The 25,882-nt window shown below is 46.2% G+C and overlaps 3 protein-coding genes across 10 annotated transcripts in view; 2 read left to right on the plus strand and 1 right to left on the minus strand.

Annotated features, from left to right (window-relative positions):
• Positions 1 to 13,646, plus strand: part of NSD1 (nuclear receptor binding SET domain protein 1) — a 144,610-nt gene extending 130,964 nt beyond the window's left edge. For all 7 annotated transcript variants that reach the window (XM_054568535.1, XM_054568537.1, XM_054568538.1 and 4 more), the window contains 6 exons: positions 654 to 923; positions 2,171 to 2,287; positions 3,503 to 3,644; positions 7,539 to 7,645; positions 9,447 to 9,651; positions 11,949 to 13,646. In XM_054568535.1, coding sequence (XP_054424510.1) covers positions 654 to 923; positions 2,171 to 2,287; positions 3,503 to 3,644; positions 7,539 to 7,645; positions 9,447 to 9,651; positions 11,949 to 13,579 — 2,472 coding nt within the window. In that variant the 3' untranslated portion in view covers positions 13,580 to 13,646. The remainder of the gene's footprint in view (positions 1 to 653; positions 924 to 2,170; positions 2,288 to 3,502; positions 3,645 to 7,538; positions 7,646 to 9,446; positions 9,652 to 11,948) is intronic.
• A 3,130-nt stretch (positions 13,647 to 16,776) lies between these two features.
• Positions 16,777 to 21,810, minus strand: RAB24 (RAB24, member RAS oncogene family). Of its 2 annotated transcripts, none has more exons than XM_054568541.1 (8): positions 21,311 to 21,810; positions 21,163 to 21,231; positions 20,878 to 20,956; positions 20,701 to 20,768; positions 20,516 to 20,615; positions 20,259 to 20,309; positions 20,057 to 20,119; positions 16,777 to 16,954 (listed from the first exon to the last, which is right to left on the minus strand). In XM_054568541.1, the coding sequence occupies exons 1-8, from the start codon at positions 21,425 to 21,427 to the stop codon at positions 16,815 to 16,817; spliced, it is 687 nt and encodes a 228-aa protein (XP_054424516.1). In that variant the 5' UTR covers positions 21,428 to 21,810; the 3' UTR covers positions 16,777 to 16,814. The 2 variants fall into 2 exon arrangements, with proteins under 2 accessions (XP_054424516.1, XP_054424517.1); XM_054568542.1 differs by lacking the exon at positions 16,777 to 16,954 and adding an exon at positions 19,593 to 19,937.
• A 69-nt stretch (positions 21,811 to 21,879) lies between these two features.
• PRELID1 (PRELI domain containing 1) lies at positions 21,880 to 25,488 on the plus strand. Its single transcript, XM_054568018.1, has 5 exons — positions 21,880 to 22,143; positions 22,728 to 22,953; positions 24,448 to 24,561; positions 24,675 to 24,753; positions 24,952 to 25,488. The coding sequence occupies exons 1-5, from the start codon at positions 22,052 to 22,054 to the stop codon at positions 25,098 to 25,100; spliced, it is 660 nt and encodes a 219-aa protein (XP_054423993.1). The 5' UTR covers positions 21,880 to 22,051; the 3' UTR covers positions 25,101 to 25,488.
• Positions 25,489 to 25,882: the final 394 nt, after the last annotated feature.

Consider the following 25,882-nt stretch of genomic DNA (forward strand, 5'->3'; position numbering starts at 1 on the left):
TGTCAAGTCAGGCTTTATTTTTATGTCAAACTGCCTAAATATTTATTTCTTCCAAATTTTTTATTGTGCTAAAACACAGGTAACAAAGTTTACCATCTTAACCGTATTTAAGAGTTCAGTGGTATTAAATGCATTCATAATGTTTGTATATATTACCACCATCCATCTCTAGAACTCTTTCTTTAATCTTGTAATATTGAAACTCTGTTCCCATGAAATAACAACTCTCATTTTCTCCTCTTAGCCCATGGCAACCACTTCTTCTTTTTGTCTCTAATTTTAACTACTCTAACTACATTATATAAGTGGCATCATACAGTATTTGTCCTTTTGTGACTGGCTTGTTTTATGTAACATAATGTCCTCCAGGTTCATCTGCGTTGTAATGTGTTTCAGAATTTCCTTCACTTTTAGGATGAATAATATTCCATTATTTATACAACATTTTGCTTATCCATTCGCATGTCAATGGGCACTTGGTTTGCTTCCCACATTGTGGCTGTTGTGAATAATGCTGCTAAATCTTGATAGTTGAAAATCGTATAAAGTGTGGCAGGCAACTTTAAGGAAAAGAAATGTCCCTTTTCTAGGTCCTGAATTGTCTTGTGCTGACTTGCCTGACTGGTGTACTACAGTATGTATGTCTTCTCCAGGTGAACCGTCCTATTGGCAGGGTACAGATCTTCACTGCAGACTTGTCTGAAATTCCACGTTGCAACTGTAAAGCTACTGATGAGAACCCCTGTGGGATAGACTCCGAGTGCATCAACCGCATGCTGCTCTATGAGTGCCACCCCACAGTATGTCCTGCCGGAGGGCGCTGTCAAAACCAGTGTTTTACTAAGCGCCAGTATCCTGAGGTGGAAATTTTTCGCACATTACAGAGGGGCTGGGGTCTCCGAACAAAAACAGATATTAAAAAGGTGAAGGAAACTTTCCTTAATTTCCCAGGTTTTGGGGTTTTTTTCCTTCTTCACAATTGCTTGAATGAGTAATTCTTGATGAATATGAGAAAATTGATCATAGAGGAAAATAATAGTGCAGGGATTAATCTTGCAATTGTATCTTGCCATATCCTTCTAGAGTTAGAGGTTTGAGAATAAATGTTCTCCTTTATCTGTTAAGTTTTTAGTATCGCTCATGTTCAGTGTGTGAGGATGGAAAAATAGTGGAAATTCAGAGATACTATGGCTTTATTTGCTTTGTTGTGAAAACCCAACTACCTGTAGTTAAGGGTAGTGAGCACATCATTCAGAGGTGTTGATCTCCTGCTAATAAAATTAACCCTATTTTTACTAAGGGAAAATGAAGTAGCATCTTTAACTTCAAACTTGGAAGGACCTGCGAGTTTCTAATAAATAGATGATATTTTATAGTTTTTGTAAAGGAACAATCTTATTTAACATTTTAATAAAATGAACCATACTTGGATTATACCTTCTGAAGAATTTCACTGGTATTTGTTTCTAGGACAGGGCTTGAACCAGGGTTGATCTGTTTAGTCATTTGCTAAGACATTGTGCTAAGGATGCAGTGATCAACAAAAGAGACATGTTCTATGCTTTGATCAGGTTTGCATTCTGGAGGAGGGAAACATTGAACAAGTAATCACCCACTGTAGAAGCAGAAAGCATTCTGGAGGCACACAGTGAAGGGCCTGGAACTTGCTTGTCTCTGAAAATATTTTAAGTGGAGACTTGAAAAATAAGTAGTTTTTGGCCTGGGTCAGTTGAGTGTTAAAGCATTACGTATAGAGGGGACAGCATAAATGAAAACCAGTGTGACTGCAGTAGTAAGTCAGGGGGACCGTGGTGTGAAATGAGGAGCAGAGCAGTAGTGTATGTTCCCAAGGAAAAAGAACCTACCTAGACTAGGTCAGCTGACTTAACTGAAGTGTTTGGGCAGTAAAGGGAGCCTTAGAGTACTTCTGTTAGGGGTTGACCTGTAGTGTCCTGGTAGAAGTCAGGAAGGGGTTTTCATTATCAAATAGTTGAAGCATCATATTTGTTATGTTTCTTGAATAAACCTTTGTTAAGTGATTCATTATCTATCCATGGACTGCTTTGGAGAATTTGTGGAAAAGAATGGCTCTGTTCTTCATTTTTTTTAAGTAAGGGATACCTGTAAATATTCATTTTTTGCCATTAAATCGAGCTGTTTCTTGTTCTAGGGTGAATTCGTGAATGAGTATGTGGGAGAGCTAATAGATGAAGAAGAGTGCAGAGCTCGAATCCGTTATGCCCAAGAACACGATATCACTAATTTCTATATGCTCACTTTAGACAAAGTAAGTAATGTATTGGGAAATTAGTGTCATCCCATCCACCGTGCTTGCAGGCGTGTCATAATTACCCAAAACAGTGTCTTCCCGCCCCAGTGTTCACGGTTGGTCAGGCCTCTGGAGTGGGTCAGTTGCTCATTTCTGGCTATGTGTCCATGGCCAAAGGCAGCACTGCTTTGAGCATTCTTTAGGAGCTATCCAGTGTACGTTGGAGACTTTGTCTTCTAGTATTTCTCCTGTAGGGTTAAAACTTGAAGCCAGGAAAGTCAAATAATCATTCTTTACTCTTTCATTTTACAAACTGAGAAACTGATTTGTTGCTATCTTTTTTAAGATTTTATTTACTTCTTTTTAGAGAGAAGGGAAGGGAGGGAGAAAGAGAAACATTGATTTGGTCGCCTCTTGCAGACTCCCGGCCAAGGACCTGTCCTGCAACACAGGCCTGTGCCCTGACTAGGAATGGAACCTGGCAACCTTTCAGTTTGCGGTTCGACACTCAACCCACTGAGCCACACCAGTAGAGCCTGATTGTTGCTACTTCATTAGTGCATTGAGGCATGTAAATTGACTACTGGAGTCAGCTTTTGAACCCAAGTCACCATCTTTTCAATTACAGGAATTTTCTGATGAGTTTCATTTTATTGGTTCCTAGAAGTATATTTGGAACTTATTCCTAATTCTAGTATCCCAATGTGTTTATTTTACGTGAATCGGAGCTTCCTCTTTGTACCTGATTATTAGGTTTTGCTTCCTTTTTTTTTTCTCCTTTTTGTAATAGCTTTTGTAATAGAACTCTTTCCTGATGTGAAACTTTGTGAACATTTATCAAGTTGTACCCTTATGGTTTGTGAAATTCTCACCTCCTGATATTCAGGTCTTCATTTGGAATGGGTCTCAGCATCAGTGTTAATATCTCCATGAGCGATTTATAATGTGTAGCCAGGGCTCAGGACAAGGTAATTTAGTGGACAGGACAAGCTGCTTCTTTCAGAATCACGTAGCGGGCTTGTGATAGCACAGATTACTGGACCCCACCTCAGAGCTTCTGCTTTAATACATCTGAAGCACAACCCAAGAATTTTCATTTCTAACAAGTTCCCCAGCAAGTACATTTCCAGAGGAGAATCTCCTCTCCTCTGGAAGACTCAAAATGAAAAAGAATCTCCAATATGTTAGAATTCTCAGAAAGTGTCTGATGAGCAGCATCTCTTGGAATTCTAGGACCGGATCATTGATGCTGGTCCCAAAGGAAACTATGCTCGATTCATGAATCATTGCTGCCAGCCCAACTGTGAGACACAGAAGTGGTCTGTGAATGGAGATACCCGTGTTGGCCTTTTTGCCCTGAGCGACATTAAAGCAGGTAAGACTCACTTAAGGATTCTAGAGCTAAGAACAGGACTAAAATCCCAGGTATCTTATAATCTAAAATGAGGTTTGCAAACTCTTAAAGATATGTAAAGAAAACTTGCTAGGTGGTGCCTGGCGTGGAATTTTTTTGTTGTTGGTAAAACATACATAATGTACAATTGACCGTTTTCACCATTCTTAAGTGTATAATTCTGTGGCATTGAGTCCATTAACATTGTTGTGCAGCCGTCACCATTATTCATCTCCACGGTTCTTTGTTTTCTTCAAGTGAAACTCTGTACCCAGAAAACACTAACTTCCCTTTTTCCCCTTCCCCAGCCCTGGCAGCCACCCTTCTACTTTCTGTCTTTGAATTTGACTGCTCTAGGAACCTCACATGAGGGGAATTATACAGGGTTTGTTCTTTGGTGACTGACTCATTTCACTTAGCAGTGTCTTCACACTTGGCTGTGGATGCTTTTAAATTTCCAGACCTCTTACATGAAAATTGGTCTGCCTTGGAAAGCTTCAGCAATCCATAGCGCCTTTCCTACCATCCCTTTAACAGTTGCCCTTCACTCACTTTACAGACCAAAGATTCATCTCTTACTCATCCAAATTTCATGGTTTATGAGCCTAAGTAAAAAACACCTCTCGTCTCTGAGGTGCCAAAGAGCCGGGCACTGGGAGAATGCACAGCGCTGCGGCAGCCTGCCGGGGGCCCGTGTCTCCAAGCACTGAGAGTGCGGAAGTGAGGTGGCTGTAACCAGGACAGTTCTAGAGGTTTGAAAGTGAAGTCATATGACAGATATTTTCCATAAATTAAAGGACCTTAATATGTAACATCAAGATTTTGATGAATTTATTTTAAATATCTATATCCATGCACATATGGCACCCTCTAAATTGCATGATTTAAAAAAAATATATAGACTTGTGTAAAGGGAATTTTAAATGCACAAATAAGTACATGATTTTCAAAGTAAGTTTTGCAGGAACATTAGTAAAACATTTAAATTTAAAAATCACTCTCCTACATTCCAACTGAGATGAGACTGGCCGGGTTAGTGTATAATTGACAACAGGATAGTCCAGTTACTGTTGAAGCAGAAATCCCATGTGAGCATTCTGGAAGGAGACCAAAGTCCTCTTTTACCCAGTGTTGTTTTACTATAATCAGGAAACATTAATCAAGATGAAGTAATTAAAGAGCAATTTGGTCAGCTTTTGGTGTGTTGCCTTTTTAAAAAATATCAGTAAGCATCTTCCTCTTCCCCACCACCCCCCAAAATACATTTTTCTCTACAGTTTAGATATACTGCCCAACAGTTGTTTAGGCTTTTCAGAATGTTAAAGGTTCTGACAATTTTCATATTTTAAAAATTCATCCACCAGTTCTTTTGTGTTGCACTACTTAAAGTATTAAATGATTAAGGGAACAATGCTTGAGCATCAGTGTGCACTGCACTCGTTGGACTAAATGGTACTCATTTAAAAAAATAGTTTTAAATGTATTTTTTAGTTTTAGTTGACATACAATATTATATTAATTTCAGGTAATACTGATTTGTTAAATGCTGGCTTATATCAAGTTTTTTAAATGGATGGTTTCAGAGTAAATTGGGTAAATTTGTACTTAGTAACAGGAATTTAGCAGATGCCAGACACTGTTCCAAGCATATTATCTAATTTAATCCTTGCAAAAATCCTTGCTGTAAAGTATGTGGTATTATTATATCTATGTTATTTGAATTCTTGGATTTAACTTCTCTCTTACTCTTTTCTCCATTTTTCTCTGTAACAACCGCAGGATTGGGGGAGGGTGCAGCTCTTGTGTATAAATCAATTACTCAGATGTTACTCAGTTCTGTGACTTTAGTTCTAATATCTGCCCTGACTGCTTTCAGTACCACACTTATACGCAGAACTTTAGTCTGTCCACAGGGATGGCCTCCTCTACCATGTCTAGGCATAAATTTCTCTTCTCTCTTCTCCCACATCAGCTCAGGTAGCATGGTATAAGAATTTGCAGGCCTTCTTGTTGTCCTTACTTGACTTCCAGTCTGCGTGAGTGGGATGGGGAGACCAGGCAGCATGGCATGCGGGTGCCTGTGGGAGCTGCAGCCTTGGCACGTGGAACCAGAACTGTCAGCTTGCTCTCCTCTCTCATCCAGCCTCCTGGGCTCTTCCCATACCTGTATTTTCTGTCTCCCACGTGTGTCATACTCCCTTCACCCTTCCCAATGAGTTTAGACCTCTCAAGGATTATTGTATGTTTTCTAGAATGGTGTGAGTCTTTCTTTTATGCACACTGACAGATTCCAATTTATCCTTTGTGTGGTTAATGTGTATTTACACAGTGGATGCTGAATGAGCAGTAGCTTATGCTGAGTATCCTGTCTTACTTATGTCATTGAGTTGCATTATAAGCACATTAAATTTATGAAAATTCAGTTATATACTTTCAAATTGTTTAATAAGAATAGTGTAATAGACTTACCCATTGTTTAGTCCAGTCACAGTAGGTGTGAGCAGGAAAACTGCACCCTGCTGTTACTCAGTCAGTCTCAGTTCCTGTGGATTTTGCAGTGGGAGTCTCTCACCAGGCCATGATTGATTTCAGTGTTCATATAATATATATGCCAGCTGCTTTATAATTTTCCCAGTGAAATAAATAATCCATTTCTAATATAAGATGAAAAACTATATATGCTTATGTTTCTATATTTATAACATGTTATATATTACATATGTTATATAATGTTATATATTTCATATAATGCTCTAAATATATAACATTATATATAATTAGTCTCACATGTAGAAGGTAGGTCAGTCTGCAAGTAAATCTAAGATTTGAACATTTTGACTGAATGATTATCACATATGCCATTACCCCTGCCCAGAGACAGCCTCGTTGCATACATTCTTATATTTGTTTGGCCTTTGCTAATGTGTTTTGAGTTTGAAAGTTTTATTTCTCTCGATTTTGCTCTCAATTTTGATGACATGCATACAGAGAGGGGACTTCTTTAAGGATTTTATTTATTAATTTTTGGAGAGAGGGGAGGGGAAGGAGAAAGAGAGAGGCACATCAATACACAAGAGAGCATGCACTGGTTGCCTCTCAAGCACCCCCAACCGGGGACCTGGCCCTTAACCAAGCATGTACCCTGACTGGGAATCAAACCAGCGACCTCGCGGTTCACCGGCCAGCACTCAGTCCACTGAGCCACACCAGGGCAGAAAGGGGACTTTTTCTACCTTAAATCTGTACGTCTCTTTTTTTTTTAAGTTTACAAATTAGTGCTATGTGCGTTATGTCATATACTCTTAATAAGCTTGTGAAATGGTTATTTCTCCATTTAACAGATAGACTCAGGCTCAGATCACTCAGTTTGTGATGTAACTTGAATGTGAAGCCAGGGTTTTAGGTCTGTGATCCAGAGTCCCATAGCATTACTCTGTGTTGAGAGGTCTCTCCCTTGAGTGCTGCCAGGCGCTCACCTTGGCACAGACCAACAGGTTTTCTCCGTACCTGCATTCCCAATGCCTGGCACATCAGTGTGAGTTGTCGTTTGTATTTTGATAATGAATTAATATATTTTCAATCTGAATGGTTAGAAAACAAAAAACAAGTTGGTTATAGTAACACCTCTACAGTAAAACTTAGTTTAAATATTACTCATTAGGCCATTTACATTTTTCTCTTAATAAGTTGTATTAACTGATTAATAATGTTACAAGATTATAATTTATTAATATTTTAATAACCGTGGGATTTGAATTAATAAATTTGTTTTTAAAAATTAATCTTTTCTCATAGAAGTCAATATACTTTGTAATTAATACAAAAATAATATAATTAAATCTGTAGATATTAATATTTTTATGATCTCTTACACAGGCACTGAACTTACCTTCAACTACAACCTAGAATGTCTTGGGAATGGAAAGACTGTTTGCAAATGTGGCGCCCCGAACTGCAGCGGCTTTTTGGGTGTAAGGCCAAAGGTACCTTCCAAACATTTGCATCATGGATAATGGTGTGACCCTCCCACCCTATCAATGCAGGGCTGAGTCTTTATTTTAAGAAGGTATCACTTTGAATTAATGATATTGAAGAGTTGTCAGGGCCACTGACAATTTATTGAGTAAGCATTCTGATGATCAGTTTGGTGACATAAGAGAGTGTGAGTTTTATTGGAGTGTTTGAGCAATCTGACTTTTAATTGGTGATGCCATTCTAGCTTAAAAAAAAAAAAGTAAGACGTATAAGCTTCCAATTATAAAATAGGTCAGCGATATATTGTACAACAGGAAATGTAGTCATAATACTTTAGTAACTATGTATGATGACAGATGATTACTAGATTCTGGAGATCACTTTATATGGTATATAAATGTTGAATCACTGTTATACACCTGACACTAATATAATATTGTATGTTAACTATAATTTAAAATAAACTTAAAAAATAAAAATTAAAAAAAAACAGTAAAATAGGCATCTGTAAAGTGGGTTACTTCCCACATTTTTATTCATTTCAGCTAATCTCGCTTATATTTCTTAATGTGCTGCATAGTATAACATAATAAACATAAGACCCTTAGTCTTATCATTGTAACGAAGTATTAAACATTGTTGTGCCTTCCTGGTGCTCTTTAACTGAATTATAGTTCTATAATTGTTAAGAATTATTTACAAGTCTGCATCCTGCTTTTCTTAAATATCGTAAGAAACTTTCTTTGCTGTTACATAGTCTTCTTAATCATCATTTTTGGTGACTGTTAAATTTTTTACATAATGCATGGATCATTAAAGATGAAATTCCAGATTGCTCTGTCATAAGTAACAGCACACACTTCGATGGATAGTAGATTATACAGTGACTTTAGTTGGGTATTTCCATTACGATTTTTTGACTACGAAGTCAACACTGAGAACTGAAAAATGCAAATTAGTGTAGAAACCCATAGTAAAGAAGGTATCATTTTGAGCAGTAATACATGAAGAGTATCCACCAATTACTTTATCTTATTAAATAAGGAAAGTTATCTTTGTATCTGATTTTGTTTTATGTAGTTGGTTAAATGGTCTTCTTCCTTTGGATATCCGGTTTATTTCTTATAAATTATTATAAAATAGTAATTGAGGTTAATCTGAGCTTAATGGTATTTAATGGTGTTCTGTGTACTGGGATGTCAGCTCCTGCATCCTTAAAGTCTATGTAGCATTTCACATGTGAATCAGTGTTAGATAAATTCAAGGGCAGAAGCTATGAAAACCCCTGCATTTGGAGCATAGGGGAGACCTGCTGGCTGCACCAGGGTAAGTCTTAGATAAAGATGCATAGCTAGTTGAGGGCAAGGACCATGACCTAGTGTTCTGTGTCTTCCTAGCACATACGTGGCTCATACTAAGTGCTCAGTGAAGGTTTGTTGAATAAGCTAAGGAATGTGTTTTCACACACAAACACAGAAAGAAGTCTTCCTAAGTTATGAAATTAAGGTGAAAATAACAATAAAGCTTTAAAAGACCTTTAATACTATCCTTGTGTGCAAACAAAAAGAACACTTATTTTATTTAGGTGGCAGGAGTAGTTGATAGAAAATTTAACAATTCATACATTTATTGGGTACCTCTGATGTGCTAGGTGCCTTTTCTGCATTTTTCTCTTATCTTTACAACAATCTGTGAGGACTGTCTTTTCCCAGAGGAGAGACTGGGGCTCAGAGAGGATAGTTAACGTGGTCAAGATCATACAACTTAACGTATTGACAGAATGCTGACCGCTCAATGTCTGACCTCTAGAATCAACCCATTGCCACGGAAGAAAAGTCAAAGAAATTCAAGAAGAAGCAACAGGGGAAGCGCAGGAGCCAGGGTGAAATCACGAAGGAACGAGAGGATGAGTGTTTCAGCTGTGGGGATGCTGGCCAGCTTGTCTCCTGTAAGAAGCCGGGCTGCCCAAAAGTCTACCACGCAGACTGTCTCAATTTAACCAAGCGACCAGCAGGTTAGTGCCAAAATCAGTTCAGAGTGCTCTTTGTTCTCTGCCAGAAGTGTCAGAGCCCTTTGCATAGTGCTGACGGGATATGGGTCCATGTTCTCATTCTGGAAATAAATGACAACAAAGTCTTAGAAACTCAGGTTATAGAGAGGGGAACAGAAACACAGTTGCTAGGTGTCAGGTACTGTACTTTATTTACATTTCTGTTGTTACTTTATCCTTCTAGCAACCCATAAATAGGAGACCTTTTTACCTTCCCATGAATCAGATAAGGAAACTGAGAGTCAAGTCTGGGGAGATGACTTGTCTTGTTAGAACATAAAGATGGAGGAGCTGGATTGAAAGCCAGGTTTTCTGACCTCGGGCCACTAGGTCATGTTCCCTTTCTGAAGAAAGAGAAGTTGAGACAGAGTGGAGCTTTGGGTCACTCTATTCAGTGGGGTATGGACTGACACCATTTAGACCCCCTTCGGCACAGTCCTCTGTGAAGGAGAAACAGCTGTGTGTCAGGTAACGCACGAGAAAGCTGCTACGGCAGATGTGGTGCCCAGGAATGACTTGGAGAAGTCATTCGCCTTTGGGTAGTGATTTGGAGTGAGAGAATTTTCGGGATTTGGATCTGCCGTTTATTTTAGTGTACAAAGGTGAGAAACCAGTAGGAAGCCATCCTGGGTGAGGAGATTATTTATCACTAGTGGTCTGCTTCCTGGAATTGCAGAAAAGAACAACTTTGGGGAAGGAGTGAGAGGAGTTTGTCTCTGAATTAGCCTTCGGCAGCCAGGGGGATGAAATAACAGAAACTGAGTAGTGTGAGGGCAAGGCCGTAACATTGACCTGACCGTGCCAGGAACTGGAAATGGGAAATTGTTTCGGAATCAGTTACTCGGGGCCGTCGTCGGCACAGACTGTGATAGAACTCATCTTGGCTGTGAACCAGGAGTGAGATCTAGCATAGTTTATTTGCAAAAAGCAGAAGTGAAAGCACTGTCCATGACAGAGACTCCCAGCTTTCATGAAATGGAGACAAATAGCACCTGAGGTTAGCTTTGGGTCTTTTCCATTGATTCTGTATAGACACCACAAATAAAGTTTGTGCTAGTTTTTCTTCTGATTTAATCTTTTTTATTATTTTATTTTTGAACATTTTATTTCTTTTTAGAGAAGGGGAAAGGAGAGAGAAAGAGACGGACAGAAACATCGATGTGAGAGAGAAACATTGATGGGTTGCCTCTTGCATGTCCCCAACTGGGGACCTGGCCCACAACCCAGGCATGTGCCCTGACCAGGAATAGCACCGGCAAGCTTTCATTTCACAGGCTAACACTCAGTCCACAGAGCCAAACGAGCCAGGCTTGATTTAATCTCTGTTGCATTTTCTTTCCATTACTATTTAGCCCCCTTATACCTGCTTTCCCCTAGCATGCTCGTTTTAAGACTTAAAACTGAGGAAAGATAAATCTGCTTCCATTTTTTTACATTTGTATATCTGCTTCCTCTTCATACATATAAAGAAATAAGTAGGAGTTTAAATAGCTGAGATTTTCCTCTTGGAGTTAGTATTTAAAGGCTCTATATGACAAGAGGAGTTTGCAAAAATATGAAAGTAATATCCTTACATCCTATCTAAAGGGAGCTTTGGGTGGTTTCTCCTTGCTAGAAAAAGACAAAAGGGTTGTGGCTGGTGTGGCTCAGTGGATTGAGCTCCAGCCTGCGGACCCAAGGGTCACCAGTTCAATTCCCAGTCCAGGGCACATACCTGTGTTTCAGGCGTGCAAGTAGGGGGCGTGCAAGAGGCAACCACACACTGATGTTTCTCTCCCTCTCTTTCCTCTCTAAAAATAAATATATAAAATCTTTTTTAAAAAAAATAGTGACTTTAAAAAAAAAGGAGTTATTCTTGCCTGTATATTTAATTGCCACTTGATACTTGGCTGTTTTGTTTGTTTTAATTGATTTTAGAGAGGGGGTGGGGAGGAGGCAAAGAGAAACATCAAGTTGTCATTCTACTTATGTATGTATCCATTGCTTGATTCTTGTATGTGCCCTGACCGGGGATCACATCTGCAACCTTGGTGTACAGGGACAACACTCTAACCAACTGAGCTACCCGGCCAGGGCCCTGGCTGTTATTTTTATATGCGGTTGTGCAGAAGAGGAAGCTGAGATCAGGGGTCAGGGAAGCATGAGCTCTCTGCAGAACATGGCAGTTTGAAATCACTTCTTTGACCTGGTTCCAGAGCCATGGCCCCTCTTGTATGTATCTCTTGTTTTCCTAAGCTTTTGTTTCACATCTGTGTTTTCAGGGAAATGGGAGTGTCCTTGGCATCAGTGTGACATCTGTGGGAAGGAAGCAGCCTCCTTCTGTGAGATGTGTCCCAGCTCCTTTTGCAAGCAGCATCGGGAAGGGATGCTCTTCATTTCCAAATTGGACGGGCGTCTGTCTTGTACAGAGCATGACCCCTGTGGGCCCAACCCTCTGGAACCTGGGGAGATCCGTGAGTATGTGCCTCCCCCAGTACCGCTGCCTCCGGGCCCGAGCCCCCACCTGGCAGAGCAGCCATCAGGAGTAGCTGCTCCGGGGCCCAAGATGTCGGACAAGCCACCTGCTGAAACCAACCAGACGTTGTCGCTGTCCAAAAAAGCTCTGGCAGGGACTTGTCAGAGGCAATCACTTCCTGAAAGACCTCCTGACAGAACTGACTCTAGGCCCCAGCCTGTAGATAGGGTCAGGGCCCTTGCTGGGTCAGGGACCAAACCTCAGTCCTTGGTATCCAGCCAGAAGCCATTGGACAGGCCACCTGCAGTGGCAGGACCAAGACCCCAACTATCTGACAAACCCTCTCCAGTGACCAGCCCAAGTTCTCCACCCTCAGTCAGGTCCCAACCACTGGAAAGACCACTTGGGACAGCTGACACAAGGCTGGAAAAATCCATAGGTGCTGCCAGCCCAAGGCCCCAGTCCCTGGAGAAAACCCCAGTTCCTACTGGCTTGAGACTCCCACCAACAGACAGACTGCTAGTCACCAGCAGCCCCAAACCCCAGACTTCAGACAGGTCTCCAGACAAATCCCATGCTCCTTCGTCCCAGAGATTCCCACCTCCTGAGAAAGTGCTATCAGCTGTGGTCCAGACCTTGGTAGCTAAAGAAAAAGCACTGAGGCCTGTGGACCAGAATTCTCAGTCAAAAAATAGAGCTGCTTTGGTGATGGATCTCATAGACCTAACTTCTCGCCAAAAGGAACGGGCAGCTTCTCCTCATGAAGTCTTACCACAGGCCGATGAGAAGATGCCGGTGTTGGAGTCCAGCTCGTGGCCCACCAGCAAAGGTCTGGGGCAGATGCCACGAGCTGCTGAGAGAGGCAGTGTGTCAGATCCTGTCCTTCAGCCTCCTGGAAAAGCTGTGGCCCCCTTGGAGCACCCCTGGCAAGCTGTCAAGTCATTCACCCAAGCCAGACTTCTTTCTCAGTCCCCTGCCAAGGCTTTTTTATATGAGCCGACAACTCAGGCCTCAGGAAGAGCACCTGCAGGGGCTGAGCAGATCCCGGGGCCTCCCAGCCAAGCACTGGGCCTGGTGAAGCAGGTGAAGCAGATGGCCGGGGGCCAGCAACTACCTGGACTTGCTGCCAAGAGTGGACAGTCCTTTAGGCCTCTTGGGAAGGCCCCGTCCTCACTCTCCACTGAAGAGAAGAAGTTGGCAACCACAGAGCAGAGTTCCTGGGCCCTGGGAAAGGTGTCACCAGGGGCAGGGCTCTGGCCCATGGTAGCCGGACAGACATTGGCCCAGTCTTGCTGGTCCTCTGGGAGCACACAGACAATGACACAGACTTGCTGGTCTCTTGGAAGAGGGCAAGACCCCAAGCCAGAGCAAAATACATTTCCAGCTCTTAACCAGGCTCCTTCCAGTCACAAGTATGCAGAGTCAGAACAGAAATAATACCAGTAAATGTCACATGACCAGCTACCCCCAGGGTTCTTGGGGGAGGGAAACCCCCCCCCCCCCCCCCCCCCGCCTCAAAAAACAAACCCCAACACTTTCCCGCTGTTATTCTTTCTTTATATTTCAGCATTCAGAATTCTGGTGACATTAGCCAGTGGGCTTATGGCTGTGTGAACCGTGTATGGAAATCCAAGTGGGCCTCAGCCAAGGAAACAGACAGACTTGGGTCTCTTTCCCTCAACCTTTACACATGGTCAACTTGAAATAAAAAGTCCACTCTGGAGTCAAGCATGGGATTCAATTCCACTGGTCAGGTTGGAAGGTAGAGGGGCTCTCAATGCTATTTCGCTAGTCCAACAGAGCCCCACTGAGGGCACCTAATGAACCCCTGGAAGGAACTGATATACATTCAAATCAGTGGTGATTTCCTGAGCATTCACGTGTGCTAGGCCAGGTGCTAGTCACTGATAGGAGATAACAGAAATAAATAAGACCTGATCCCTGTGAGCCTCACATGCCTGCCTGGGTTTCCAGGCCGTTTTCAAGAACCTTTGACCAGGAAATAATACGAAGAGTTTAGGGGCCCTGGGACTCCAGGCTCGTTTTGTGATGTTCTTTGTGGCCCCAGAAAGGGTTGTGTTGAGTGTGGTTCTTCTGGCCAGGTGTGCATGCGTGCACATGCATGCGTTTGTGCTCATGCAGATGTCTCGGCAGGGGGCTGCATAGAGGATGTGGGGCTGTGGGCTGGGCAGCCGCCGCTGCTGCTGCTGTCTGGGTTGTGCAGATTCTGAAGATCTGTACTTGGTGGAATAGCTGGTTGGGGGCCGGGCTCTGCAAGGACGTAGCTTTCCCACAGTGTAAGAAGGCAACTAGCAAGCATACCTTTATTACTGATTTTTCTCCTTTTACATCAACCCACCCCATGCCTTTTCCCCAAACACTCAGGTGCTTTCAGATTTCAGAGTCTCGGGCAGTGGACCTAGGGAATCTCTGGCAAGCTCTGGGCTAGATCTACCACCAGCTCAGGGAGGTTGCCAGACCTTGATGGAAAATTCCTTCTGATTCTTTGCTCTCCTACCTGAATGGAAGGAGTCTTCTTTTTCACTAGTGGACTCTACCACCTTCTTCCTGAGAATTGTTGTGCTCTATGTTGAGCCGCACCTGCTTTCTGACTCAGTTCAAAGGCAGCCATAACCCTTCCTTTAGGACTGGCAAGATGTGGCATTTAGAGAAACATCCAGTCTAAGAGTCGACTCCTCATAACTGCTGATTATCTGTTACTGCTGCCCTGAGCTGGGGCTCAAGGGCTGGGAAATCTGTTGGTGCTACCCTGCCCTACCATTCACCCAGCTCACCGACTGCCAACAGGAAGTACTGTTTGGCCGGTTCCTTCCCAATCACTCATGCCTCCTTCGTCCCTAGACCAAATGTGTTTACCTCTCTGCTTTGCCAACTTAGCCAGCAGCTTTAGCCAACCAGGTCATCTGGCCCAAATGTCTCCTGCCCATTCTGTCTCAGTATGGCTTTTAAACCCTCAACAGGATTCTGTATTTTGTCCCAGTTTCCTCCTAAGTTCCTATTGAGGTTGCTCCGATCACTCTTAGGGAGGGAACAATAGTTGTTATAGAAGCATTTGCGCTTTATATAAAGAAAAGAGAGAATTTGCTTTTATTTCCCAAAGTTGGTCTCTGGGGTTGAGACACTTGAACTCAGGCAGAGGCACAAGGCTGGGCAGGGCTGCCCCGCGTTTAGGGGCCTATCCTTGCATCTCACTTAGACCTCGGAACCTCCTCTGTAAATTCCACCTGCCTAGTTCTCCCTTTTCATCCTATATCTCTTCCCCCATCATCAGAGAGGAAAAGCTCTTTGTTCAAAAGGAAGAGAAAACAAAGCATCTTATTTTCTTTTTAAAAAATTTTAAACCATGGAAAAGATATTTTTAAAGAAATCCACCCAGAACATTAAAGTTCATTATATTAAGTATTTATCATGTGTGAGAATAATAAGTATATAACTGCAGCTAGTAGGTCTTTTTCCCTAATCTCTTAGGTTGTATGAGTAGGGTTTGCTTGGTGCCAGTCCTGTGCCCTTTTCTTTCCTGTCATCTGTAGTTGTGATCAGAAAAAGTATCCACACTGCACTGTTAGAATCTCCTTTCACTTTGTTGTGTGTTAAATTACCGTAGTTCTTTGTTTCATGAAATAAACTGTGAATTTTTTTGTGTGTGTGGTGGGGGGTTGTGCAGGCTATGTAAAAATTTGTAAGTGAAGTCTGATCCTGAAGTAGCTTCTCTGAAGCAGGCTTTGGTAGGTAATTGACTTGACAGCCACTCTAGATAAGTCTCACAGGATGCGAAGGAATGAGGGAAAGGTGAGCCATGTTGGCCACTTTGTGGTTTTGTTTTGGTCCTTTCCATTTTCCACCATTCACCGGTAACTTCCTTCCAGACCTGCCTAGGAAAACAACTTAGGAGCTATGCTTGGTTTAGGGGGTAGGAGGCAGTTCTTTATCTAAATGTATGGAGTGCCAGGCTTTCCTGAGGGTCATTGAAAGACTCAGGTTGAATGGAAACTACAAATTCAGCTGTCAGGCCCCCTGATTGCAGCATCTGATTCTAGATCCTTAACATCTTAACATCATGAAAGCAGTCACTATACAATTAGAAGTAGAATCGGGACTGTGGAGAAGTGAGACTCTCGCCTGATAGTGGGGAGGGAGTGACCTGGCCAGCCCTCTGGGACCCCTGGAACCTGCACTGAGGCCTTTTCTCCAGGGAGTGTGAACTGGCGCAGTTAAAAGGAAATCTTTTCTTAGAAGTTCCTGATCTTTATGCAGGATGGTATTTTGGGTATTTGGGCAAGTGCTTGGAAATCAGGATCTCAAGAGAGCTTGCTTCTAAGCCAGTTCCCCAGGAAGCCTTTCCCAGGGGGATGCCATAGCTTCTTTCCATAGGTAGCTAGAGAACAAATACCTCTCCAGGCCGTGTTAGGTCAGGGGGAAAAAATCATGGAAACTTAAATTCAAAGCCTCCTTTGCTTCTCATACTGAAGCTAACCCATTCTAAAAGCAAAATAGCTGTCACTGCTACAAAAACCTACAAGTTTTTAAATGTCTGCTTCCCCCTGGAGTTACTGAGTTTAAAGTGATTTAATCACTGTGTCGATCCTCTTCTGAACAACAACCAAATCTACATCTTTGGTATTGATGAAAGTAATTGTATTTGTCATACCCTCTACCCCACCCCGCGGTCAGGGCAAGAAGTGCACAGCAATTCTTTCGCAGGTTTGGCAGTGTCTACTCGCTGGAGCTGGACTCCCAGGTCGCCTTGTGAAAACACAGTGGAAGGAAGAAGTCTGGTCCTGGCAGCTTCCCCTGTGGAAAGGAGTTAGGAGAGCCCTAAACGTGGGCGGGTCTTGGCCTCGGCTCCTATAAAGTGGGTTTTCTCCTAAGTCTTTTTCTGGGGACATTGCCGTCTTCTTGTGATTTGTCAACCAGGAGGTCAGAATGGCCCAGTGATGTAACCTCTCTGAGCTCGAGGCAGGAAAGGAGCTGCTCCAAGCCCCTTTCCTACTGAATAACGTTTGGGCTGTCCCATGTGTTAGACATTCCAGATCGTTTAGAGCTAGGTAGCTGCTGCATGAGACTTTCATTGGCTGTGGCCAGTTAGCTCTCAGCTGAGCTTTCTAGGGCCAGAAGTTGCTGTAGTATAAATTGAAATAAGACTAGATAATTGCTTTGTACACTCAAAAAAAAATGTAACGATGGTGCTAATTTCCTGGTATAAATAAGCACTGCCAAGGGTTGAGGGACTGGCGACTTGAAAAACCCAGCTTCCTGTTTCGGAGGAAGAGATTTTATGTAGAAGTTTCTTTGAAGCTCCATTTGAGAGAAGAGGGGCAGAGCCTCGTTGAAGGCTGTACCCAACCCTGGAGTGGTCCAGAGCAATGCAGAGATGGCAGAGGCGCTATGTCCAGATGAGCGAGGCCATTGTTTCTTAGGACTGGCGTCACCTTGTCCATAGCCTCTGTCCACACTGCCTGGAACAGGTTGGTAGAGAGCTCCAGGTGCGGGGTCTCCCTTGGTTACCTTCTGCCCCCTCTACCTCTTCCACTCTCGTGGGAACACCTCTGTTGCTTATGAAGATTAAGGGTTATGTTTCTTAAGGAAATGGGAAGTTTATTTTATCTAGAAGTCCACAGCCTGGGAAGAAATGTTTTCTACCAACATAAGCAAAAAACAGCACACATTAAATTCTTAAGTGGTTCTTTCTCTAGAGCTGCTTTCCCATGACTTTACCAACATCAGGCTGTGGAGGGGCTTTAAAGGTATAACACCACTCTGGAAGTCAAGCAAAGCTTTGTGGACCCGAGGTGAGAGCCCAGGGAGTAAGAGCAGAAATAGATAGTTCTGGTGCTTTAGACTTCCAGGGTAGGGGCAGAGAACAGGTGGTCTCCAGGTCTGAGGTGGGTGCTGCCTGTGTGTGCATGTAGGTGAGTGTGTGTAGAAAATGGGTGCGTGCAGCACACAGGAGCTCGTGGAAGAGCAGATTTCTAAGTCTTGGCAAAGAAAGAAGCTGACAATACAGATCTATCTTTATATTTTTAAGAAAGGGGTGTGGGGGGAACAGCTGAGGTCCATCACTTTTTTTTTGCTCCTCACCCCCATAGATTGTCAGCTGTAAGTGAAACTCTTAGTGGAAAAGAGGGGAGCCCTGTGCTAGGAGTCCCCATAAACATGTACTGTAATTCTTTGTATATAGAAAAAAATTACTGTAAAGTAAAGTTTAACTTTACTCTTACGGCCCTTACCCTGTGTTGTGTTTTGTTGTCCGTGGGGAGATGTAGCCCAACAGGAGGGAGGACGGGTTTGGGGTGAGAGCAGGAGCTGGCCCAAGCTAGTTCCCAGGCCGGGACGCAGTGGAGCTGAGCCCTTCCTCCAAGCACTGTGTGGGAATGGTGTGGATTTCCTTCCCAGGAGTCACTGGGTGCCAGGATGGGTTTCTTTTGGGAGTGGCTGGTGTTAGTTTCAGTCCTTACACAGGAAGCTTCATCACCCGTGAAGTAAGGATATTTTGAGGAATTGGTTTTTAAAAAGGAAGTGAAACCAAAGGACTTCCTGAGTGAGTTTGAGCATCTTGGCCAAGTTTTCAGTTCTTCAGAGGCAGGTGCTAAGCCCTGCAGAGGACCCAGCCTAAGGTGGGAAAGCCGAGACAAAGGGGCTCAAGCCTCCCTCCTGGGAAGGGCTGCTTCCATAAACTTCCTTTTTGGTTGAACAGGTGTCAGCCCTGTTTACAGTTAACACCTGATCCTTTAGAAATATTTGGACCTAATCCTAAACTTCGTACTCCTTCAGCAAAATGTCCTCCAGGGAAGATACACATTTAGTCCTAGAGTTAGTTTTACTTCTGGTCTTCCCAGTCCTGAACTGGGCAATGGTTATCTCATTTTAGAGATAAGAAATTGAGGCCAAGTTTTGGTCCCTTTTTCTCATCTGAGTCCAAAAGACCTTTCTGTGTTGCAAAAGACTTCCTGAGTGAGTTTGAGCATCTTGGCCAAGTTTTCAGTTCTTCAGAGGCAGGTGCTAAGGAGTCCCCATAAACATGATAGTTCTCTCATTACACCACATTGCAGGATGTTGATGGGAAGCTTAGGATCTGAGCCACAGGTGTGACTCAGGGGCCTGCGTGTGACGGATGTGGTAGGACCAGCCAACCTGAGGTGGGAGTGCTTGATCTTTGTTCTCTGGACACTACTTAAGTGCCTGCCTTGCTCTTCTCAGCACCAGGAAGGAATCGTGAGCTTTGCCCTGTCCCAACCCAGGCCTCTCACCCTAGGAAAGTACAGGACAGGGCTCTCTTTGTTTTTCCATTATCTCAGCTGTAACCCTGGGGTAAAGTAAAATTAGGGCTGGGAGGAGCCTTCATATAGAAGTGAGGCCAGCCAGGTGGCCTCAGAAAGAACTTGGTGCCTTGACACCCAACTACACAACAGGGAAAGGGGCTGAGTGTGGTTCACAGTGCATTGATTTTATTTACAAATCAGAAGCTACTCAGTCTGCAGACACACGTGCTGTCCAGGACAGAGACCTGGCATCCAAATCCGCCCTCACCCTCCTGATGCCCGTCAGTCAGCCCAATGCTGTATCCGCCCCGTGGGCCAGCACAGACAGGCACTACCCCTGCTGCCATGGGACTTGGGGTCGCTCACATTTGCCCACCTGAGCCCAGACCAGAGCTAAGTCCAGCCCCTTGGGGAATTCCTCTGATCCCCCCAGGCCAAGTGAGTGGTGATTCAGTGGTGACAACAGCTGTAGAAGTAGGGGTTTGCCTTCTGGCTCAGATCCACACTCTTGTCCTCTGTCAGAGAGAAGTGGCAGCTCAGCACCCTTGTGTTGGGGCACCCGCTTGCACCCGTGAAGGGGGCTAGATGCTGAGAGCCCAGAGGGAGCCTCCGGAGAGGCTAGGGCAGTGCGCACCTGTCATCACCTGGAAGGAGGCCACGCTGACGTAATCCTCTGCCACTTTCTGGAAGAGCTCGTCTGGCAGGAAAAAGGACAACCGGTGAGGGCCCAATGCCAGTAGCCCTGGGGTCACCCGGTGACACAGCCCTCTAGGCTCTGCTCTGCCTCCTCTGGTGCCCCTGCTTGTTCCTGCTGTGCGGCCCAGGACAGCACTCACCCACACTCTGGCCTGTCTTGCTGGATGTTTCAAAGAGCTGAGCTTTGATATCTGTAAAGAAAAGTGACTAAAGCCTCATGTCTAAGAACCAGGTGGACACAGGTAAAGGGGGAGGCTAGCAGTTCATTCTATTGGACCCTACAGGTTCAGAGAGACCGGAAAGCTTTCCCAGGGCAGCCAAGGCAGCCCCTATCTTCCAGTACCCACCCGAGCAATCGCTTCCCTCCCCCATCCCCAGGGAGCTGAGGAGAAGCTACTGTCTGCATAGTCCTGGACATCGTGGAAATCCACACGTCGACGCCGCCTGTCCTCCTCCAGCAGGTCACTCTTGGTGCCACACAGGTAGATCTGGCAGCCCTGAGGCAGAAGACAAGGTCAGGGTCACCCACACAGACCTCCAGAGCCCCAGCCCCTCGTCCTCTGGTGATGTCTGACCACCTACCTCCTCCATGTTGCGCAGTTCCTTCACCCAGAACTTTGCCCGCTCAAAGCTGCTGCTATCCGTGAGGTCTTGGTATGGGGCACGCAGGAAACACAAACAAGGGTTAGGGGCTATTCTCTAAGGCCAGCCTGGCATCCACCCCTCCTCGCTTGAGAAACAGGCCAAAACGCCCCTCACCGTAGCAGACGATGGCAGCCTTGGCTCCCCGATAGTAGATTCGGCTCATAGCCTCGTAGCGCTCAGAGCCTGCTGTGTCCTGAAGGGCAGGGGGAAGCTCAGCCGTGGCCTGAGTTATTGAGCTACTCCCCAAGACTGCAAATAAATACGTCCTCCAGACCCCCACTTTTAAGCTGGGGTCTAGAGGAGAGAAACGGCCTCAATAAGGCCACAGATCAGACAGGAATAGAGAGGATCAAGCCTGAGGAATGGGTTTTCCCAGAACTACCTGCCCAGGAGACTTACCCAAATACCCAAAGTCACCGTCCGGTCTCCGACAGACATCACCTTGGCCACGAAGGCGGCCCCGATGGTCTGCAACCAGGGAGAAGAGATAAGGACGGCGGGTGCGTGCTGGCCTCCCACCCGCGCGGGCCCCGTGAGGCTCACTCACGTTCTGGTAGGGCCCCACCAGGAAGCGGTCGTGCACGTATCGCTCCACCAGGCTCGTCTTGCCCACGTATTCCTTGCCCAGCATCACCACCTTGACGTCCACCCGCTGCCCGCTCATGCTCCCGCGACCGCCTCACCCGCGTCAGGGCCCTGCGTCCCCGCGCTTGGTAAACCCGGATCTCCGCTCGGGCAGGTAGCGCCCCAAGCCTCAGTCCCTACGTCTCGAGACCCCACGTTGGGCTCCAGCCACGGCAGCGCCCCGCTTGCCCTACTCGTCGGCCCCGGGCGCTGATCCTCCTATCGAGAGCCCAGGGCCCGGGGCGGCCTGGGAGCGCGCGGGGCAGCGCCCTCAACGGCGCCGCACGCCGCCGCCCACCTAGCTCGCCGCCCGGCTCAGGCGCCGCCCCAGCTCGTATTCCCCACCGAGCTTGGGGGTCCCCTCTAACCCAGCTCAGGCCAGCAGCTCCGCGACTCCCGCAGGGGGAGGGGGGTAGACGGGGAGGGGGCGGGACTGTGGGTCACGTGCACAGGCGCCGGAAGTGGTGGATAATGCGAGTCTGCGCCGGAAGTGGCGGGCGGCTGGACAACTCCTCATGGCGGTGGCAGCTGGTTAGGCGCAGCGCGGTGGTGACTGAGCTGCGTGCCTGGCGGGCGTGCGCCGAGCCCCGGCCTGGCCTCCGCGTGCCCCCGGGCTCTGCACCGCTGATGCTGCGCGGGTGTTGATCCCGCCCCGGCCGGGACGATGGTGAAGTATTTCCTGGGCCAGAGCGTGCTCCGGAGTTCCTGGGACCAAGTGTTTGCTGCCTTCTGGCAGCGGTACCCGAATCCCTATAGGTACGTAGCCCGGGATAGAGCAACCTTCCCCCTCGCTGTTTGGAGATCGAAATGTGGGGTCGGAAAGGACTCCACATCGAGTCCGAGGAGGGGATCGCCGGAACTGTGGCCTTCTTTAGGGTTAGAGAACCCTATCGGGGGAAGTGGCTAGGCCTGCGAAGTGCTGGAAGGAGGCCGGGCCTGGGCAGTGGTTTACTTGAGGCCGTAGCCTAAGGCGCTCTCAGATCCCGGTGGCCGGCCAGACAGGAAGAGGCGGCGGCACAGGAACTGGGAGGGATACTGGCGTTGGAATTCCAGACGTTCTCTTACTCCTCTGCCGGTGGCCCTCTCCAGCGGTGCAGTAAATCAACAAGGCCCGCCATGCTGGAAGGCCCAGGAATCCAGGTCAGCGAGGGGGCAGGAGTTGAAATTTGCCCGGGGATAGGTTCAAGGGACTCTTATCTTCAGGTCTGAGCTACAGCACAGATCTCTGCAAGTATAGGGGAAGGCCTGGCCGTTCTGGGCTGGGAGGCTCCAGCCGGGAAGCCCAACACGCAGTCTCAGGGTCAGGCTCCCGAGGGTCACTTTCACTCCGACACCTGCAGCAAACATGTCTTGACGGAAGACATAGTGCACCGGGAGGTGACCCCTGACCAGAAGCTCCTGTCCCGGAGACTCCTGACCAAGACCAACAGGATGCCCCGCTGGGCTGAGCGACTATTTCCTGCCAATGTTGCTCACTCGGTGTACATCCTGGAGGATTCTATTGTGGACCCACGGAACCAGACCATGACCACCTTCACCTGGAACATCAACCACGCCCGGCTGATGGTAAGAGTCTCTTGGTCACCCCAGAAGTAGAGCTCCTGATACATATGGCTTGGGAGCCAGTGATGCTGAGAGTGATTTTCAAACAGGAGCCCATCAAGCCACAAGGGTTCCATCGGTGTGCCCCAGAAGGGAGAAGATCTGGGCCCCAGACTTCACATGGAGTAGAGGAGTTACACTCTTATGTGTCCTACACACAACGGAGTTCGGCCTAAGATTTTGGGGAAAAGGGGTTCCATATATCTTTAGTCTCTTGTCTTTAAATCCTGAAAACCTAGGCCTGGCAAGGTACCTCAGATGGTTATAATGAGCATCATCCCAATACACTAAGGTTGAGGGTTCAATTTCCAGTCAGAGCACATATAAGAATCAACCAGTGAGCCCTGGCCAGTTTGGCTTGGTTGAGGCACCATCCCATAACCAAAAGGTTGCAGGTTTGATCCCCGGTCCGAATATGTACGATCCCTGGTCTGCGCACGTACAGGAGGCAACCAATTGATGTTTCTCTCTCCCTTCCTCTTTCTTTGAAAGCAGTGAAAAAATGTCCTCTAGTGAGGGTTTTTAAAAAAAAGAACCAATGAATACATAAATCAGTGGAATGCATTAAAAAAAAGTATGTTCCTTTGCCTGCAAAGTGCTGGAAGGAGGCTGGGCCTGGGCGGTGGTTTACTTGAGGCTGTAGTCTTAAGGCTTTCTCCCTTCCTCTCTAAGATTGGTAAATACAAATTTATTTTTTTAATTGAAAACCCATGGTTTCAGGAACATTCTACAGTATTCCCTCATGTATGAATACCCTGAAGCTTTCAGAGAACTTTCATTCTGTTTCTCACTCAGTCTTCACAATAACCCTCGGAGGTTTGCACTCTCTTGTGCAAAGAGGAAAGTGAGGTTCACATTCCTACAAGCTCACAGAATGAGCTGGAAACTGCATACACTGCTCCAGTTATCTGAAGGCCTCGAAACAGACTGCCCAGAGGGTGCTACCTGCTTTCTAAATAGCCACGGTAGCGATCCTGCTGTGAGAAACGTCCCTCAGTCCAGCTGTGAGAGGTCTTTGAAGGGTTTCTCTTGAAAGTGCTCGTCCACTTTTTTTCTCTGATGGGAATGAGCTGTGCCAGTACCCAGATTTCCATTTTTATTTGGATTCCCAGTGACCCCGAGAGCTGCGGCAGGTGTTAAACAGGCTAGAAACAGTGTGCACATCTAGACATACAGGGACAGAGCCAAATCTAGGGCCAAGTTAGAGCCGGAAGGCCCTCTGCTGATCTCAAGAGGCCATTAGCTGTCTAGTTTAAAGGGTCATAAGAGAGATTATATAATGAGATCAAAATGACCTTTATGTTCTTGCTTTTCCATAAAGGCAGCTTGGGATGTGATAAGGAATGGATTTTCCTTTTATTGCTCTCCCTCATAAAAAGAGGCAGTGAGTCAAATTATGTGAAGTTGGCAAAATGAAAGACTCCCACACAATTGTGCTTGGCCTGACTCCCTGCACAGGTGGTGGAGGAACGATGTGTTTACTGTGTGAACTCTGACAACAGCGGCTGGACTGAAATCCACCGGGAAGCTTGGGTCTCCTCCAGCCTATTTGGTGTCTCCAGGGCTGTCCAGGTGAGCAGCGGCATGGGGTTGCTGGTGCTCTGCGGCCCAGGGCATTGAGCCTGGAGCCTAGACTGGGGGGCAGTGGGCAGCTCAGAATCCTTCCCCTCCTCATCTTTTGCCAGGAATTTGGTCTCGCCCGGTTCAAAAGCAATGTGACCAAGACGATGAAGGGCTTTGAATACATCTTGGCCAAGCTGCAAGGTGAGCACGGCCCAGCTGCCCAGACAGGTGTGGCGCCCGAGGCTGTCACTGCTTCACTCTAAGCCAGGGACTCCTCGCCTGCACCCTTGGCAAATACCACCTTTCCGAGGGGGCCCGGCTCACAGTGGTGAAGGGAGTGGGAGGCAGTAAGGCGGGTCCCGGCAACCTCTGAAGCCAGCCTCCTGCCCTTTGCTGCAGGTGAGGCCCCTTCCAAAACTCTCGTTGAGACAGCCAAGGAAGCCAAGGAGAAGGCAAAGGAGACTGCACTGGCAGCTACAGAGAAGGCCAAGGACCTTGCCAGCAAGGCAGCCACCAAGAAGCAGCAGCAGCAGCAGCAGTTTGTGTAGCCAGCGCAGGTCCGGGGGCTGCAGCACCCCCGACCACCCGGCTGCACTCCCCCTGCCCTCCCTGCTTGTACTTTATTATTAAAAATCAATCTCCAGCCTAATCTCCTGTCTGGGGGGCGGGGCGGGCACGGTGTCTGTCTGGCATCCGCAGCGCACCGGACACGTAACCCATACCCAGGCCCGTGCCTGCTTCTTCCCGCATCATAGCCACGGAGAGAGGTGCCGTGACTTGCCCGGGCTCTCAGACAGTGTGCAGGTGAAGGGTCATAAATGTTAGACTGTAAGCTCCATGAGGGCAGGAACCTTCGTTTTGTTCTCTGATGTGTCCCAAGTACCTGGAACAGTATCTAGCACTTAATAGGCACTCAATAAATATTTGTTGAATTCAGTCAGCCCCAGCTATGGAGTCAGAAAGCTTTGGTTTGAATCTTGACTCTGCACTATCCTGGCTTTGGGCCTCAGGCAAGTCCTATGACTCTCCTCAGCAGGTGGGGATACCCAGCCCCTGAGCTGTGCGGGCTGAAAGGGCAGTGCGTGCAGTGTGTGCATGGTCAACAGGGCTGGTGGTGGCTGCTGAGCTCATTTCCTCTCTCCCATCTTGTGGCTGGGAGTTTCCCCATTTTCTTCAGGCAAGACCATGGACAGGAAATTAAGAAAGAACCTTTTAATGAAAATACTGTACACTATCTGGGGTAAAGGCCAGATGGCCTTGACTAGGAGGGACCATGGAGGTGGGCCCAAGAGGCTTCCTGTCCCCATCGGGACAGCAGAGCCAAATGCTA

The sequence above is a fragment of the Pteronotus mesoamericanus genome, unplaced genomic scaffold (assembly GCF_021234165.1).
Source record: "Pteronotus mesoamericanus isolate MK-2021 breed Mesoamerican mustached bat unplaced genomic scaffold, CSHL_Meso_final contig_2, whole genome shotgun sequence".
Lineage (NCBI taxonomy): Eukaryota > Metazoa > Chordata > Mammalia > Chiroptera > Mormoopidae > Pteronotus > Pteronotus mesoamericanus.